The sequence below is a fragment of the Eurytemora carolleeae genome, unplaced genomic scaffold (assembly GCF_000591075.1).
Source record: "Eurytemora carolleeae unplaced genomic scaffold, Eaff_2.0 scaffold284, whole genome shotgun sequence".
NCBI lineage: Eukaryota > Metazoa > Arthropoda > Copepoda > Calanoida > Temoridae > Eurytemora > Eurytemora carolleeae.
This window is the reverse complement of record NW_019396564.1, coordinates 299,589-318,879: the sequence shown is the minus strand read 5'-3', so window position 1 is coordinate 318,879 and position 19,291 is coordinate 299,589. Positions and strand designations below refer to the sequence as shown.

Sequence of the window (19,291 nt, the reverse complement as noted above, 5' to 3'; positions counted from 1 at the left end):
ATCAATTATTCAATAGCAATAAGGGTACGAAAACAGGAAAAATATCTATAATTTTATCAACTGTAATGTGTAAGAATTCTAGCTTTTTAGTCTACACTCATAAATTTTTACCCTTATTTCGAGTTTTTCAGGTTAAAAATTGTTTCGCCTACACCTAGCCCCTTGAAGAGCTTGCCATCATTATCATATCGGATTATCTTAACTTAAAAGCCAAAATATGCACAAAAAGTTCGAAGAACTAGTATATTAAGCAAGCAAATATTTTTACTGGGCATTATATAATTTTTGAAATGATTCAATCTTTTCAAATCTTCTAATTTTTGTCCCGAAAATCGTAATGAAGAGCTTTGAACGATCTAATATTATCTGGGGCGAGTGGGACTCGTGGGGACCCTGAATGAATTTTGAGTCCCCCTTTATAAAGTTTTAGCTATACGGGCGCCTTAAATCAAGACGACATTCAAGTCGTCCTGCATACTGTCATGTTTCGTGGGACACCCTGTATATCAGTGTTACAAAAGCAAAAAAGTACAATATGTATATTGTATGTAAAATGGCAAGGCAATTGAATCTCTTGCTTAAAAAACAGCAATTTATTACTGAAGTTTTTTAATCCCAATTTTAGATCGAACAACAAATTTTAAACATTTAAAATTAGGAATGCTCATTTGCATTACTTATTGAATGCATAAACTGTTTAAATGTCGTCTTTCTTTCAAAAGTTTGGTCACCCTGATTCATAAATTATAGAATTAGACGCGGTATTTTACATTGACGACTAATAACAATACGTCCAGAATTCGGTTGGTGTTTGTTGTTAGTTTACAAAAGACAAGTGTTTTCTCTATAATTTGGTCATTATCTGCGTCATATCATTTTTTTCAAAATTGTTGAACTAATAAAGGTTATATTCACTATCATGTCTTCATTTTGTTAACACATTAAATTATATTAAATTATATCAATCATATATATACAGTGCAGGGGGTTATTTGCGTCTGGGCTAACTTGACCACCCACATTAATTGTATATATATGAAAAAAAGATAAAAAAGATAATATAAATTCGGGGTCCGTCCTAGAGAACGATGTTTGGACCCCCAGCCCATCCTCCCTCCTATCAATTTTGTACATGACCACTTATTTTTCAGCAAAATTATTATGATTTTTTTAAATATTAATTTAGGGTTATTAGGTTAAGACAATTTTTGGGCCGAGCGATGCGTCTAGGACAGGCCAGGGGGCTGAGCTCAGCGGCTAGGACAGGCTAGGGAGCCGAGCTCAGCGGTTAGGACAGGCTAGGGGGCGGGCGCTGCGNGCGCCGGCTTAAATCTTGAAACATTTGATACAATCTTAAGTGGAACGGGGTCCAAAAACCGTTCTTTATAAAATTACCTAAGTTCGTATTGAAGAATTATTTAATTTTACTGATAAAAATCTTAATTCGCGAAACTATCTCTCCCCCCTTGTCCTGAAATTATCTCTTTAAATCGTGAAAATGGACGAAATACTTAAATTGTAAAAATTACATTAAAATTTCAGATCAATAGAAGTTTAAAAATGTCCGAGGAGTCAGAAGACGAAGATTCTAGTCTGAACCTCACTTCTTTCCTCTTCGGAAATATTAATAAGTAATAATTGGTGGTCTGGCAATAACGTCAAATGTCTGCTAAGTAAAGAAATTGGTCTGGCCATAACATCAAATGTCTGCTAAGTAAAGAAAGTGGTCTGGCCATAACGTTAAATGTCTGCTAAGTAAAGAAAGTGGTCTGGCCATAGCGTCAAATGTCTGCTAAGTAAAGAAAGTGGTCTGGCAATAACGTCAAATGTCTGCTAAGTAAAGAAAGTGGTCTGGCCATAACGTCAAATGTCTGCTAAGTAAAGAAAGTGGTCTGGCCATAACGTCAAATGTCTGCTAAGTAAAGAAATTGGTCTGGCCATAACGTCAAATGTCTGCTAAGTAAAGAAACTCCAATTTCGAAACAAAGGAAAACTATGGAAATCTGATAAAAAAAATCAAAGTCATAAATGTTTACAACCGAATAGAACCACGTTCATAGCAAATCATTGTAAACCGTAAACCCACATTCCCTAGAATTAGTCTTCATTTCAAGATGGTTTATGAGTTTCTTATGGCGTCCCTAAGAGTAATATAATCTATATTAGGGATGGTGAACTCTCTGATACAGAGACCTTTGAAGAAGACATTGTGAGGAAATTAAGAGGATTGGGATCCCTGTTACAGGATACGCAGATGCGTAGCATAATTCAGGTAGCTTGGAGCCTAGGGGGCTGTATTCTTCCAAGAAGTTGAATTGTTAGCCCCCCCCTTATTGTCCAGAATTGCCTTCCGTTTTTTTGGCTTTTTGTCGCAAACTAGCTATTTTGCCACAAAACCCTTTTTCTCCCTTTTTTCTTGAATTTTCTTCCATGGGCCGAATTCTTTCCCTACCCTTTAGGATGGGGGGGGGGGGGAAGTAAGAGTGAACTCGCCTGATGGAGCCTACTTATGACTTTTTTGTGCATACGACTTTTTTGCGTCATATGTTTGATTCTTTAGACATTTTTTCTAGCTGTCATTTAGCTGTGATTTCCTCGCCTAGCTAGCCTGGGAAATCGCAGCTAAATGATAGCTTGAGATTGTTTTACGAATAAGATAATAGCCTGTTCGCAGCTAAATGATAGCTTGAGATTGTTTTACGAATCAGATAATAGCCTGTTCGCAGCTAAATGATAGCTTGAGATTGTTTTACGAATAAGATAATAGCCTGTTTGCAGCTAAATGATAGCTTGAGATTGTTTTACGAATAAGATAATAGCCTGTTTGCAGCTAAATGATAGCTTGAGATTGTTTTACGAATCGGATAAAAGCCTGTTCGTCTAAATTTCTTTTATAGGGGAGAATTGTATTCCAAGCTTCTCTAAGTGGCATGATATCCCACCAGATAGATTTATTCTTAATTGATTTTCACAGGGTGTATTTTCTCGAAAAGGCATCCCGTTAATAATTTTTTCATTGGTGAATTTTTAAAAAATGATATTTAGAGAGACAGTTTAATTTTTGGGTTAAAAATATCAAGAAAAGAATGAAAATTTTGCACTTTGATGTCCACATTGTCACCCCTCCCCCTCTCCTAATACAAACCCCTAGTTTTTGAAACTTATTCTAAAAATCTGAAGTAAAGTAACATTTAATTAGGAGATTTAATCAGATTTATCTTGACCCTTTTAATATTTTTAGGAAGTAAAATCTGAAGCTAGTTTGCAACAAGTAGATGATCTAGAAGATGTTGATGAGAAGGTAATACAGTAAGCAGTGCTGAGAATCCGGATCCGTTGGATCCGCAACATTATGGCTTCCTGGATTCGGATCCGGATTCTAGGGTCAAAATATCAACAAAAAACTAAGAAAAAACTCAAACCCAAATCAGAAAGGCTAAAAAAGTGAGATTCTCAAAAATTTCTTAATCTATAAAGGTTCATAAAGTTTGTGCATTAAAATAAGCAAAAAAATAAAAAAAAATAATTTTAGAATTCTTCTTCTATTTAAAACCACAGTTTTTAAAGAAATGTTCTTGGCCCGGATCCTCATCCATTTTATTCAAAAGTTTGCCAAGAAATGTCAACTTTTTAATTTTTCCTGCAAATTTTCGATTTCCAAAATAACGATTATTATTTATTAAACCACGACAAAATCCGTGTCAATCACTCCACAATTTTGGAGACTTCAACAAAATTTTAAATAACCCTTTATTTAAAATAAAGAATAGTTCGACTCACACCAATTACATTAAAACCTCTTTGTAAGTAACAATGGAAAAGATATTGTCTTATTTCCATCTAAGTGCTATATAGTCGATTTTGATGGCTATTATATCGTTAGAACTGACGAGGGTCAACCCAGACCGAAATTTATTTTCAATAAATGTGGAACTAACATCTACTTTTTTTACTCTTCAGAGGTTTGGTCCATCATTATCACTGAACTTTAAAGCATAATTTAATTTTACAAGGAAACCACGTTTGAAAACAATCATTTTTACGTTATAAAAATTAGAAAATTTCATTCATCTTTTACGATGAAAGAATTAAAATAGTGCCGTTTCGAACCGTACGTGCCAAATTCAGATCACTTCTACAGTCTTATTTAAAGGGACTCTAAGCGAAATTTCAAGTGACCCTCCATTCAAAGTTGGTAATGCCCGATTTACAACGATACCCTTGAAAGCGTTGTCTGATCAAGTATGAATTAGATATCAATGTTTTGTTACTTTAAGCTGTTATTTTCATTTGTAGTTTCTCTCAAAAGTGATTTGTGCATTTCTCGCTTATATGAACCAATAAAAAAAAAACTTCGATAAACTTAAGCACACTTAACAACGGTTTCTTTAACATTTTTTATCAGATTAAGGTTTCAGGGGAACTGTTGTAAATCGGGCATTGCCATCTTCGCACACAAGATTTCTCGAATGTATCGGAGGCATTAATTGTGTTACTTCAGGCGGAGGATGCAGAAGATTTCTCGAATATATCGGAGGCAATCTCGGAGTCAGATGACGAGGAAGACGCAGAGGAAGAAAAGAAGGATGAGGTGAAAAAAAAACTCAAAAATAATGCCAGGGGTGTATATTTTCCTGAATAATCATCCCAATTTTTTCCCCCAAAAGATGGATATGTTTCGGGGGCGGATTCCGGAATTTGTCGAGAGGAGGCGGGGGGCTTTAAAAAAAATCTGGGGGGGGGGAGTTCGCACCAGTTTGGACCTGAAAACCCCCTAAAAACCATCGATTTCACTAGTTTTTAATCGTTCAGAGAAAAAACTTAAATAAAACTTTGAATATTTCAAAAGTAACTATTTTATGTTAAAGTTGGCTTATCCTAAACTTTTCAATATACTTTCCTCATCGTAATGTTTTACCACATCATAACCTTCATTTGTTTACCACATCATAACCTACATTTGTTTACCACATCATAACCTACATTTTACCACATAATAACCTACATTTTACCACATCATAACCTACATTTTACCACATCATAACCTACATTTTACCACATCATAACCTACATTTGTTTACCACGTCATAACCTACATTTGTTTACCACATCATAACCTACATTTTACCACATCAAAACCTACATTTATGCGTGGAAAAATCGAAACCTTATTCAGGGAGCTGGAAGCCAGCTTGATGGGCCCAAATCTCAAGATAATCTGGATTTCAATGACGAACCAATCCCATCGTCCGGGAGTAAGGAACCCGAAATGTTTACCAACGATTCTGCATTGATGCCTCCGCCTTGTCAGCCGGTAGAAAAACAGGCAGTAAAAACCAGTAATCAGGTAAAAGTCGTCTTCATAATCTTCAATTGTCTTTCTATTACTGAGATGACAATTCTTGGAATACAGATCAGGAGTGTATATTTTCAGAATTATATGACTTGTTATGATTGAGGGGGGGGGGGGGGGGGGAGGAATAAAAATTGAACATCTAAAGACAACTTTTTTATTTTTTTGATACTTCTTACCCAATAGTTTATGATTTCCTCCTAAAAATTTAATTTCTCATTTGCTCCGCACAAGCATATATCATCACTGGGGGCAAAAAAAGATTTTCAAAAGGGGGAAATGATTTTTCGAGAAAATATACACCCCTGATACTGATTTGATCTTGGTAGTGAACAGCAATTAACGAAATAAAATAAAAAAGATAGATATAATAAAGAAATGCATCAGAATATTGGGGGTTGGATATTTGATTTAAACTTGTTTTCTGATTTAGTTCAGTGCACCGCTTGCGGCAATGTTACCAGAGAAATATAAGACGGCGCATATAAAGGATTTCTACCCAGAATTCAGGAAACCAAACCAAATGACGACCATTTTCTAAGTACAGTGTTGTAATGGGGGTTTTTATTTATAAATTTGCGTATTTTCAAAAAATTCTTCGTTTCATCTTCCGATTGAATAAAATTTTTCTATATTTTTTCAAACTTACTTATACTGGGTTACGAATAAAGAATGAGACTGTAAAGACGACCTAAAACTCGTTAAAAATGACGATTCTGGGGTTAAACTAGTCGTCTGCCTTGATTATAATCTTTTTATGGCTTATTTAATGATTAGGCAAAAAAGATACAGGTTTACAGTTACATGAGAGGACAAATTCTGTACAATCGTCTCTGAAGTCTTATTGCATCCTGTGGGATAACCCTGTATCTGTAAAGATGATCTAATTGCGTAAGATTGTCTAAACTTTTATATTCTTATTATTCTATTTTTCAAGCAATTTAAAAATCTGAAATAATGTTGGTTTGTGTAGAGAGAATGCTGTTCTACGATTTTCAAAACTTTTCCCCATCAAGGATTCTCATAAACCTAGGTAAATATAACTGTATATTCAATAACCCACAGATGGAATTTAAAGAATTTGAGCCGCGGTTTAAATCCGCCAAAATCCGGTTTAAATTAAGCGCCGGCTTAAATCTTGAAACATTTGATACAATCTTAAGTGGAACCAACCATATTTAAACCGCGGCTTAAATTTAAACCGCCGCTCAAATTCTTTAAATTCGGCCACAGGTTTACCTAAGTTTAAATTTTAAGCATTTTAAGATTTACTATGATGTAAACAATGGCAAGGTAGGATTAAAGGGACTGTTAAGGAAAAATGAAAGGGGGTATAGGCTGAAACCTAAGCATTTTAGAAGTTGATCGAGAACCAAAAGAGTTCTACCTCTGTCTCGTAGAATTGATATAAACTGTGTCAAATTTTTACGAAAATTTATCATTGTCACGTGTCTCCGTCTGTATCACGTGACCAGTATACTGCACTTCCATTGGTGGGAGTTCTGGTCACGTGATATGGACGTATAAATTATATTAAGTTATATCTATTAAAAATGAGAAATTATTCAATTCAAGTTTTTCTGACTCCTTTGGGATATTGGCGTTTTCAGATTGGTTGCGTATTTGCTGAATATGATCTGTTTAAATCTGTTTTATTGATATAAACTTTTGTATAAATTTGAAAAAAATTATATCAAATTCTCGAGACAGAAACATCAGATAAAACTCTTATGGATCGTAATCAATAGCTAAAATACTTATACCCCCTCTAATTTTCCTTTACAGTCCCTTTAAATAAATATTTTTTACATAACTTTTTGCAAATTAATTAATTAATTTTAGAATTTGGAAGAGTTTAAAGAAAAGACGTATTAAAAGAGAGGAGAAGAGTGAAGAAGAACCTCCTAAGGTAGATATTTTTCGTTATACTAGTTAAGTACCCATAGTTACTCTCGTCTTCTACCCGCGCTTGGTCGTAAATTTCGATTTTAGCCACTTTTCTGTGTTAAAGTGGGCGCACTCAACTTAGAGATCCCTAACCCAAATTTTAGGCAAATCGGTCAAGGAGTGATTTATGATCGGAAATCATAACAAGCAGATATTGCAACTTTAAATACATAGATGATATTAATTTTGGACCGAAAAAACATACCATAATTTAAAAAATTGGTTTATGGACAGTGCTTAGGATCCATTTGATTTTGATTTGATTTTTGATTTGATCTTGCGGATCCTAAGCACTGTTTATGGATGACATTTTTATTTCGATTAAATTTGTCTGATAGGTATCTTTACAAAAAAGAAAAACCTTATTTCAAAATTATCAATTTTTTAAGATAAAATAATGGACATCTCATACCTTCTCAATCTGACAAAGCTAATAAAGTGTACCGCTGTGAATTGGAAATGGAAATTTAATCACATGATTCCCTTTCATATTTTGAAGGGGTGTATATTTTATCGAAATTTCCCCCATCTTGAAAAATTTAGTTTCTCCAGAAGTTAGGTATGTTTTTATGGAGCGCTAACATTTATTTTAGAGTTTTCTTCGCTGAATTTTGGAAATTAAATGTTTTATAGGTGGAAATAGATAAATTTTTGAACTTACCTTTTAACGTCAATTTTTTCCCCCAGTTTCAAGAACAATTGCCCCAACCCCCGCTTTGGGGGAGAGGGGGGGGGGTAATTCTTAAAAATTTAAACCCCTGATATATTGTTTGATTGTTTAAGAAAAGGAATCGAGGTTGGGTGTTGAATATAGCGCCTCCTCCGGAGGATCCGAATATGTACGAGGAGGACGACCAGGTCAAATTCAGGAAACCAATGCAGGTTAGCACATGTTGTTGTTGTTGTTGTACACATGTAGTTGTTGTTGTTCATATGTTGTTGTTGTTGTAGCCGTTTAACCTTTGATGTTGTTGTAGCCATTGAACCATAGTTTTTGTTGTAGAAATTGAACCATTGTTGTTGTTGTAGCCATTGGACAAGTGTTGTTGCTATTGTTGTAGTAATTCAACCATAGTTTTTGCTGTGGCCATTGAACAATTGTTGTTGTTGTAGCCATTCTTCCATAGCTTGTTGTTGTTGTAGCCATTGAACCATTGTTGTTGTTGTAGTAGCCATTTAACCATAGTTTGTTGTTATAGCCATTGAACAATTGTTGTTTTTGTTGTAGCTATTGAACCATAGTTTTTGCTGTGGCCATTGAACCATTGTTGTGGTTTTACCCATTTCACCGTTGAACCATTGTTCTTGTTGTAGCCATTGAATCATTGTTGTTGTTTTTGTAGCCATTGAACCATTGTTGTTGTTGTAGTAGCCATTTACCCATAGTTTGTTGTTGTAGCCATTGAACCATAGTTTTTGTTGTGGCCATTGAACCATTGTTATAGTTTTAGCCATTGAACCATAGTAGTATCTATGGACATGGCATTAAGTGAAGTTGTTTTTGGTCACCAACTGAATGGGGTGAGGTTGTCGTATATTTTCTCATGGACCCGTATACTGCATGGAACCTACTCAAATTATTACATCATCCTAGCCGAGTTGAGTGTTGGCAGGTTGTCATTTAACGTAATAGCCTCCGACAACCACTGTAATTTAATATTATTGGTCGGATTGATTGAAGGTTGTTAAACCTACTCCCCTGAGTCCCCCGAAGGAGGAAGATGTGAGCAAGAAAGGACCGAAGTCCACGGACTGGAGATGGGGACCAGCTCAGTATTGGTAATCCTTCTATCCATATCTTTATCTATATATATATGGATATATATATATCCATATGTATATTGGATATATATATATATATATGTATATACCATGTTGGGAACTTAGCGTTGCGTTACTTAAAATTACTCCCGCCGGCACTTGGCCGATTTTATCGGGAAACTAATTTTTCGCTTTGAATGTCGACCCACTCCATCTAGAATCTCAAAACCAATCAAACTTTGAGGCGAATCGGTCTAGAAGTTCCTGAGTTTTGATCAGACAAACAAACAGAGATCACAACTTTATAAATATCTATATACAAATTTATCTTGTCTGTCTGTTTGTTTGTAACTGATAAACTTCAAAACGGCTGAACTGATCGGGCCCAAGTTTTTTTGTGGTACCTCGCATGACCCCAGGGAATTGGTTTATGGATTACAAAAAATCGTGGCCATAAACTTTTTGATCTTCGTATTATTTTGAAAATTCATAAAAAAAATATTATAAAATCCGCGAACTTCTTTTTGTTATTGTTTTATATTGTACAAAGGGAAGATGGTCACAGATAGAAAAACAATTAGTACTAGGAGACGGGCGCTTTAAACGCCTAGTTTTTCAAATTCAGAATCCATTACTTATTTCGAGGGGGGTGGAGGGGGGGTATATTTAAGGTATAAGGATAAAGATCCTTTTTCTTCCTCCTTCTTTTTACCCTAAAAGATGCCATTTAATAATATTTACCTTTTCACTCCACAACTTTTTAAAATTCTTTTCCATGAAAAGCATTTATTTTCCCAATTCAGCAAACACATCCCTAAAAATACCAAATTTCTGCATTATGGGAAAACATAATTTTGGAAGGTGGGGGGGGGGGGGATTTTTTCTCAAGAAAATGACACACATGGGTTATATTTTAGTAGCAATTATAATCTCAATCTAAGGTATGATATGGTGGAACTACCAGAAGAAGTTGCCTCCTACGACTACGGTCTGAAAACTGCAGAGGAAGCTAAGGCAGAAGCAATAGGTGAACTTTTTTTTTGCGGTTAAACGGACAGAGCTGGGAACTATAGAATGGATAACCTTTAATCCCAACTACTTAATCCGAATATCCACTGTGGAAACTTTTTAGTCCTTAATCCACTCTTTTTCTCTCTCTTTGGATATTCGTACATTGTGTTTTTTCCAATGAGAGTGCAAGAATATAGTTCGTAAATTGTATTGACCAATGGCAGCCTTGAAAATAAATTCTGTCCCATGACAGAAATCCGCAATTTCTAACAAATAAAGAATTTGTTGTCGGCCATTTTGTAAATTTTTATCGGTGAAGAAAAATATTTAATATTACGTTTGAAATTCTTTTTTAACCAATTTTAACTAATGTATTGATAAATAAATGGGTGAGAAATCAAGTCAAGTAAACCAACAAATCTGGTGTTCCTAGAATCAAATTTGTTGATCTAAATATTTAATCTCGAGACTAGCATAATCTTGAGATTATATTAGTCTCGAGATTAGCAAAAAGAGATGATCAAGCATTAATCCTGATATCCACCATTCAAGTAATATCCCTTCTCCGATTTTAAGAGTTTTTATGTAGGAAAGAATAAAATTCTAGCAATTAAACCCGTATTTTGAGATAGAAAAACAAGGATCAATGCGAAGGCTTTACGAGTACCTTTGGGAATTTGGCATGCTCCTTTTTGATTTTTGGGTCGCTTAAAATTACGTCGAAAGTCCCTGCAGTCGATTTTTTCCATGAATAGTGAAAATCGATTGATTTCATTAAAGAGCCTGTAAGCTTGATTTCAAGTGACCCTCCATACAAAGATGGCAATGCCTGATTCATAACGGTACCCTTGAAACCCTTATTTGGTCATAAATGAGAAAGGTGCGGCCGTTTTTCTAATTCTAAAAGTGGGGTTTCCCCTGATTTTCTCCATTGCTGTATATAAACAAGAAATGCGCAAAAGTCACTTTCACTGAGAGACCGCAAATGAAAAATAAATAGTTTAAAGAAACAAAAATTTCATACTTGATCAGAAAAATATTTCAAGGGTACCGTTCTAAATCGGACAATGCCATCTTTGCAAGAAGGTTTACTCAAAATTAAGTTTATTCCCTTTAAGTTTCAATTTTTTAACGTTTAGAGAGTGAGAATGTAGTTAAAGAGGAACACCAAGAAGCTCCAGGAACTTCTCAAGGAACATTCAAATATTTTTTTTCCAAACTCTTAGGGAGATTTATTAACTAAGAGCCGTAATGTCCTCCGTTGCCCGTGAAATTTAGAAAAAAATTCAAAAACAAATTTCCATCTTGAATTTTTTTATATGTTCCCCCAGGATAGTCATGGGTGCCCTAAAAAATTCCGGCAATTTGGTCCAGCCGTTTAGTTGATATTTTGCTCCTTGTATCCGGAGCCGGGTAACGACATATTTTTGCGGAACGGATCCTAAGCACTGCACTGGTGCCCAGATTTGCTTGGAAATCTTAGTTTCTCCTACACGGTTCTATTCAGGCAAACCCCTTATGTATTTCTTATGTTTGAAGATAAAAATACTTTAATGATTGAAACACTAAACTTAAATCCTGACCCAATCATTTTTTCGCGAAATTGTCGCATATTTTTTTATCGCGAAATTGCGAATCATTTTTTACTTCTTTTTGCAAAATCGCGAAAGGAATGCGAAATTTTGCAAAAAGGTTAGCGAAATGCGAAAGAAAATTGTTGTGAAATTTAGCATTTTTTCGCATTTGTTTTCGCTGGAACCCTAGTTCTGGCATTGATCAATAATTATCGAAATATTTCTGCAAATATTTTGAAAAATTTGCTCCTTTTTTGTGAAAGTAAAGGTTTTCAGAGATATTCCTACAACAGTAAACTTTATTTCAAAAGTATTGGGTGAGGAGTATTTGAAGGTAAACTTAATGTTGAATGTGAAAGTAAAGGTTCAAGAGAAAGTACTGAAAGTAAACTTAATGTTGAATGTGAAAGTAAAGGTTCAAGAGAAAGTACAGAAAGTAAACTTAATGTTAAATGTGAAAGTAAAGACGCAAGAGAAAGTACTGAAAGTAAACTTAATGTTGAATGTGAAAGTAAAGGTTCAAGAGAAAGTACTGAAAGTAAACCAACTACAGTGGAAAATATAGAATTTCCAGCGGACGCCTTTCATATGGTTACTCAGGTACTGTTTTTTTTCTTTTCTCTTTCGTCTGAATTACTAAAAAGCAAATGTTAAACTTAGATAAAGTCTATACAAATCAATTTAAGAAACTCGCAATGCACACAATAAACTAAACTGTCGGTGCTGTACTGTAGTAATCTGCAGTACGGTGACCGAAGAAATAGCGAGTTTTAGTGGAGGGTGAATGAGATATTTGATTGATTGATCGACCAAATATTTCAGGTTTCGTGGGAAGAAGATATTATATGGAATGGGGAAGATATCAAACATAAGGTAAGTTAAGTCGTCATAATTACTGCAGTGCTTAGGATCCGGGTCCGCAAGATTTTGGCTTCCCGGATCCGGATCCGCTAAAATATGCGGATCCACGGATCCGGATCCAAGGGGTAAAATATCAACCAAAAACTGCAAAGTCTTAAAGAAATGACCTGGATTCGGATCCGGATTTGGATCCGGATCCATTTTTTTCCAATGTGGATCCAGGATCCGGATCCGCATCAAATCAAGTGGAGCCTAAGCACTGATAATTAGTGATGAGCGTCTTGCTGACCCCCCGTTTTTAAATATTCAACGTTTTTAGATTTAAGAGGCTCCATAAAAATCTGAGAAGTGAAATGCATCTCAAGTTTGCTCTGATTACATTATGCAATATCTTTATTCTGACTTATGATATATTTTACATTCGATTAGAAGAACGTTTTTCGTTTTGAAAAATTATTTTGATTAATATCTTTGATCAGAGAAAAAAATTCGCAAAATGTAATTAAAGCAGATTTATCGCGGAAACAATATTGCAATTTGAATAGTAACTCACATTTTTGGGGAGCAATTTTAACGTCAAACAACCTGTTAAACTTTGAAGAAATGGTTCATTTTTTCAAACATCCAATACCAACACTGGGCTTATATGATGAATACTAAAACGCCGTGAGGACATTTTTTTAAATATATGTGTATATAGTATCTAAATGTTTGCATATCTAATACAAGCTGAAGTGCCTGGCGTCGCCCGTGGAATTTAAGAAATTCAAATGAAAAAAAAATTATTTCGTTTTTTTTAGCCAATGTTATCCCCACGGGGTTCCTAAAAAATTCAGCCAATTTGGTCTATCCGTTCGTCCAGCTGTAGCTGGCATATATATGAGCGAAGAGCTTTATTATATAGACGAGCTGTACTGCCCGGCGTTGCCCATGGAAAAAATTTAGAATTCAAAAAAATAATTCTAAAAAATCAGAATTTTTAAAAAATCGATTTTTTAAACCTATGTTACCACTAAGATACATATGGGTTTCCTTAAAATAAAATCAGTCCATTTGGTCCCGACATTTGGCCAGCAATAGCCAACATATTAATATTTATATATGAATGAGTGAAGAGCTTTTTTATATAGAAGACTAGCTGAATTGCCCGGCGTTGCCGTGGAATTTTAAAAAATCGAAAAATTTAGATTTAAAAAAAATTAATTTGATTTTTTAGCCTTGGTTTATACTAAACAACAAGTTGTTCAAAGAATTGTAACTACTGAGGATCGTCATGATGTCGTGAAACATTATGTTTAGTATAATTCTTTTTTTAATAAAAAATGTGAAGTTAAAAACTGAAATATATAGAAATGTATGTATATATATGTATATATGAGCGAAGAGCTTTATTATATGGATGAAATTCATATAAATTTATCAATTTATTTAAGGTTTTGTCGAAGTTGAATGCTAAAGCTAATGCTGCTGGTTGGGTGCCGAGTAGTTTAAACAGAACAGCGGTCAGCTTCTCACAGCAGAGACCTGGGGTCAAACCTGAACTGCAGATTAGGCTGGCGACACTAGGTACACGATTTCAAATTTCATAAACAATCGACGTATATATCAATACAAGGAAGACGACTTTCGATTTAAATTTCTGATTTCTTCTCAGCTTTTAAACAGCATGGATACGTATACACATGGAAACAAAGAGAATCTGTCAATAAACAGCTTCTCTTTCTTTGTTCACTTGTAAACTTGTAATTTGAAATCAAAACTAAAACACATAAGTTGTCTTTATTGTATTGATATAAACGCCGACCACTGTAATTGTATAATGTTCTTAAAACTGCTTTTTATTCATTGTTCAGACAAATCATTTTTGTTTTCTGAAATAAATCGAATTCTTTGATGTCTGAAGGTCTTCGTTGAATCCCTTACAATTTCTTTAAACTGCAGGGCATTTGAATTTTTAAGTCTAAAATGTGTTGATGATCCAAAGTAGGTGTTAAAAGTTTCACATATTTTTGGAAAATTTATTTCGGTCCGGGTTGACTCTTTCCACATCTATCAATATCATAACCTTAAAAATCACTATTAAAGGGACAGTAAGCGTAATTTCAAGTAACCCTCCATGCAAAGAATGCAATGCATTAAAAATTGGGCGTTGACATCTTTGCATAGAGGGTCACTTGATGATACGCTAACTGTCGCTTTTAACAATATTAAAAAATCCAAAGAAAAAAAAAACATCTTTATAAACTTGTAGGGAAGAAACTGCCCGAGAGGGAAGATGACGCGTGGTACAGCATATTCCCTGTTGAGAATGAACAGCTTGTGTACGGAAGGTAAACTAAAAGACGGCAACGCCCGATTTACAACAATACCCTTAAATCCTGTGTGTGTTTGTTGAGTACAGAGATATGTGTGTGTAAACCTATCGAAACCCACTTGAATTCAGCTGTAAATTCCGTTGTGCGCTGCATACGGTGTAATGACTCAACACAGCGCACACAGGAATATGCAGCTGAATACAGTATTCTTGAAACCTCTTCGTTTAGGGGACAATTATTTAGATATATTCTTTTTTGAAAATTAACTCCATAAGAGCTCAGATTTGTAATTTTGACAATGTATAGTTAAATAAATTGAAATCTCGGGTTTATTTACTTAAATATGTTTTACTACAGTGTTCAGCGTTTATATCAGTAAAATAACAACAGTTAATTTCTAACAAGGTTTTTTCTAATCACAGGTTTACAGGTAAACAAATAGTTCAAGTTTCCATTTTTATGTGTATTCAATATCCATGCTGTTTGAAAGCTTAGTAGTTAGCAAAATTGAATGAAAATATACGAGGACAACCGTATTCAGATGGGAAGACGAGGTGATCTGGGATTCCACAAATATGCCAAGGAAACTGCATCCGAATATAGTTAGCCTGGATCCTAACGATGATAATATTATTATCGCGATACCAGACGATATAGATCCTGATACACTCCCAAACGAAGAACCTGCCAGGTATTCATATCACAGTTTTAGAACTTCAAGTTTAAGGATTTTAGAAGATATCAGGGGGAATTTAATTTTAAAATAAAAAATTTAACATCGAAAGAAAAGTTCTCATCCTTTTTGGCCAAAATTACTTTAAACTTCGCTTATTTTCCCCTAAAAATAATGTTTTTCAATAAAAAGATGCACCCAAAAACTAGGGAAATTGATTTACTGATGGGAGGATGATTTTTCAAGAAAATATACACCCTAAATGGATTTTTCTTAATTTTTTAATCCATTAATTGTAAATTTGTCACAAGTGTCTTGTTATGAAACCCTATTTAATTTAGTTTTTCTCATTTGAATTTAACTTTAATGATTTTCCTTCCTTAACCTAGAAAACAATTTATTAATATATAATTGAGAGTTTAATGTGTTTAAAAATGTTTTACGAATGTTTCTACAAATTTTCATATTTAATTTGTGGAGTTTATATTTAAAATTTTTTTTAGAAAAATAAAGATAATCCAAAAGCACGTGAAGAAGTCGAAACTGTTGCTGAACAGAGCTGGGATTATCTCTGTAGTGGAGGAGGAGAGTCCACCCCCTCCCCCTAAACATGATGATAGAGATCCTTTCTATATAGGTACAATAACATTCTAGCTTAAGTGCCAGGCGTTGCCTGTGGAATTACAGAAACACTTTAAAAAAATTCGAATTAAAATAAAATAATTTTTAAAAAATCAAATCTAATTTAGAAAAAAATCGGTACCTTAGCCCTTTTGCATATGACTGAAACTCCAGTCAATAATAATGATATTACATGATAATTAAAACCCCAGTCAATAATAATGATACTACATGATAATTAAAACCCCAGTCAATATTTATGATTTTTAATGATAATTAAAACCCTAGTCAATAATAATGATATTAAATGATAATTAAACCCCCATTTAATAATAATTATATTAAATGATAATTAAAACCCTAGTCAATAGTAATTATGATACATGATAATTAAAACCCCAGTCAATAATAATGATATTACATGAAATTAAAACCCCAGTCAATATTTCTGATTTTTAATGATAATTAAAACCCTAGTCAATAATAATGATATTAAATGAAAATTAAAACCCCAGTCAATATTAATGATATTAAATGATAATTAAAACCCTAGTCAATAGTAATGATATTACATGATAATTAAAACCCTGTCAATATTTATGATTTTTAATGATAATTAAAACCCTAGTCAATAATAATGATGATACATGATTATTAAAATTAATGACGTATCTTTGCTAGGGAATGATGAATTCTATCAAGCGAAGGAGCCCGCGTCTTTGATCAAAGTTGCAACAGGTAACATATTGACATTTTTTGCCTATTACATTTTAATTGTTACTCTGATATAATCCTAGACAAGTTCGTGCAATTAATTGACTGCTGAAATAGTTTGCATTCTCTTGACATTTTTGACAGTCCCTTTTACTTGATGGTTTTCATAAGACCGGTTACTTTATAATATTTATAGATAAATCCTATTGATAAAGAAAATATTGATTTTAGCTATTTTGCGCATTTTTTGTTTCGTTTTTTGTCGCTTTTTTTAATGACAAATAAATAATTTTTTTAAATAATACTAACACAAGGTTAAAACTTGTCATTCGATGGACAATCTTAATTTGTTCCAATTCTGAAACATATCATTTGTTGTTTAAAGGTGGACTACTGTTACAGCACGCTACCCCTAGCGTCCAGCTCACTGCGCCGTTTATACCAACCCACATGGGTCCTATCAAACTTAGACAGTTCCATAGGTTAGTACAGGGGGAGGGGAGGGACAGTTCTCATAGGGAAGGGGGGAGGGAATATGAAAAATTCCAATTTATGTATGTTATCAATACCTTAACTATCCAACGGGCCTATTTGCGCATTTTTCACATTTATCTTTCTTTAAAGTCTACAAGTATTACGAAAGGTTTCTCATTGGAATTTTTTATTTGGAAATAGCCACTTGAAAAACTGTCAGTTTTGAAAATATCTACATGAATAAAACTACTCACTGATCCTAACTTTGTTAGATGGCCTCTAAAGCGGTATTCTCATGGACCCCTCAGTCAATACCTGGCGTTCCATGGTGTGCAGAGTTTATACAAACACCAGCGAAAGATGGAGAAATGGCGGACAGCAGAGCGAGAGGAGGCGGGTGGCGGAGACATATTCTTGATGAGGGAGGCGAAGGATCTGTCGGGAAAAGACGGAGATATCATCCTGACCGAATATATTGAGGAGTTTATGCCGCTCATGGGATTTGTCGGGATGTCGAGTAAAATTAAGAATTATTACAAACGGAAACCAGAAAATGATAAAGGTAATTCCGCTTTCTTATTAATTACTGACTAGCTTGAGAACCCAGCTTTGTCTGGAAACTAAATTTTCTTTGTAAGAATCAACCTATTCAACTAAGAACGTTTAAACATAGCTAACAATAAACATAAAATAGTTCTTAGATGTACTCTTTTACCCCTGACTTTTTCAGGAGAGTACACATTCCTTGTCAGTTGTCAACCATTGTTTTAACTATTTAGTTTTTTATTTATGCTGGCATTCCCATTAACTTAACTGTCTTGCTTGTGTAAATTCTTATCGGATTCTGATATTGTTTCTGATGTTTAGGACCAAAATTTAATTGTCTTGCTTGTGTAAATTCTTATCGGATTCTGATATTGTTTCTGATGTTTAGGACCAAAAGAGTTAAAGTATGGTGAGCTGACCTACGCGCATACTTCACCATTCCTTGGTACCATGCACCCGGGGCAAACTATACAAGCACTGGAGAACAATATGTACCGCTGTCCCATCTACCAACATAAATTCCCTAAAACTGATTTTCTCATTATTAGAACAAGGAATATAATCACTTCTAAGATGTGTGTTTAAAGGGACTGTACGCGTAATTTCAAGTGAGCCTCCATGTACAGATGGGAATATAATGAATTACAACGGTAAACACTGATGAAAAAGGTGGAAGCTATGCCGTGGTTTTTCTGGCTCGGAAACTGTTCAGTTCTGATAATTTCTCCATTGCTTCTTTATAAGCAAAAATGCGCAATTCACTTTTGCCGAGAAACCGCTAATGAGATTAATCAGTGTAATGTAACAAAAACTTGCAAATATTGTTCATACTTGATCAGACAAAGCTTTTAAAGGTACTATTGTGAATCCGAGATTGCCTTCTTGTAATTACGCTTACATTCCCTTTAAACGAGTTGTGTTATTATGAATATATGAGAAGATTGTATAAAACTGAAGGAATGAGTTTTCTATCCGTGAAGTAAACGCTTTCTATGTGACCGGGCAAGAGTGTCCGCTGTATGAAGTACCAGGACCGAACTCTAAGCGGGCAAATAACTTCATCAGGGATTTCTTACAGGTGTGTCAAACCAAAATTTCTTTAGACTAGTGCTTGGAATCCAATTAATTTTGATGCGGATGCGGATCCGGATCCGCACTGGAAAAAAATTAAACTGGTCATGAAAATTACTTTTTAGATGCCATAACTTTATGAACCATTCATAGATAAGGTCATTTTTGATAATCTTTCTATTTTGTCCTTGGATCCTTGGATTCTAAGCACTGCTGTAAACTAATACCTTACAGATAGGGGTCGCTATTGGTTGCCTTGCCTGAATAGCTGTTTTTAGGCAGCATAGTTGGAATGAGACGGCCGGGGTTCGATGAGCCAGCCTAAATATATCTTATGTCTTTAAGTCTTTTGTTTGTACATAAAACTAGT

At 34.3% G+C, this 19,291-nt stretch overlaps 1 protein-coding gene across 1 annotated transcript in view; it reads left to right on the top strand.

Annotated features, from left to right (window-relative positions):
- Window positions 1-1,536: 1,536 nt before the first annotated feature.
- LOC111705556 (transcription initiation factor TFIID subunit 1) overlaps window positions 1,537-19,291 on the top strand; it is a 35,005-nt gene continuing 17,250 nt past the window's right edge. The window contains exons 1-23 of the mRNA XM_023478145.1: window positions 1,537-1,631; window positions 2,167-2,272; window positions 3,242-3,301; window positions 4,502-4,591; window positions 5,177-5,347; window positions 5,787-5,863; window positions 6,327-6,386; window positions 7,196-7,262; window positions 8,084-8,182; window positions 8,982-9,079; window positions 10,003-10,088; window positions 11,212-11,265; window positions 12,164-12,246; window positions 12,469-12,519; window positions 13,941-14,073; window positions 14,759-14,837; window positions 15,364-15,513; window positions 15,999-16,132; window positions 16,798-16,854; window positions 17,216-17,312; window positions 17,577-17,866; window positions 18,239-18,404; window positions 18,808-18,928. Coding sequence (XP_023333913.1) covers window positions 1,561-1,631; window positions 2,167-2,272; window positions 3,242-3,301; window positions 4,502-4,591; window positions 5,177-5,347; window positions 5,787-5,863; window positions 6,327-6,386; window positions 7,196-7,262; window positions 8,084-8,182; window positions 8,982-9,079; window positions 10,003-10,088; window positions 11,212-11,265; window positions 12,164-12,246; window positions 12,469-12,519; window positions 13,941-14,073; window positions 14,759-14,837; window positions 15,364-15,513; window positions 15,999-16,132; window positions 16,798-16,854; window positions 17,216-17,312; window positions 17,577-17,866; window positions 18,239-18,404; window positions 18,808-18,928 — 2,400 coding nt within the window. The 5' untranslated portion in view covers window positions 1,537-1,560. The remainder of the gene's footprint in view (window positions 1,632-2,166; window positions 2,273-3,241; window positions 3,302-4,501; window positions 4,592-5,176; window positions 5,348-5,786; window positions 5,864-6,326; window positions 6,387-7,195; window positions 7,263-8,083; window positions 8,183-8,981; window positions 9,080-10,002; window positions 10,089-11,211; window positions 11,266-12,163; window positions 12,247-12,468; window positions 12,520-13,940; window positions 14,074-14,758; window positions 14,838-15,363; window positions 15,514-15,998; window positions 16,133-16,797; window positions 16,855-17,215; window positions 17,313-17,576; window positions 17,867-18,238; window positions 18,405-18,807; window positions 18,929-19,291) is intronic.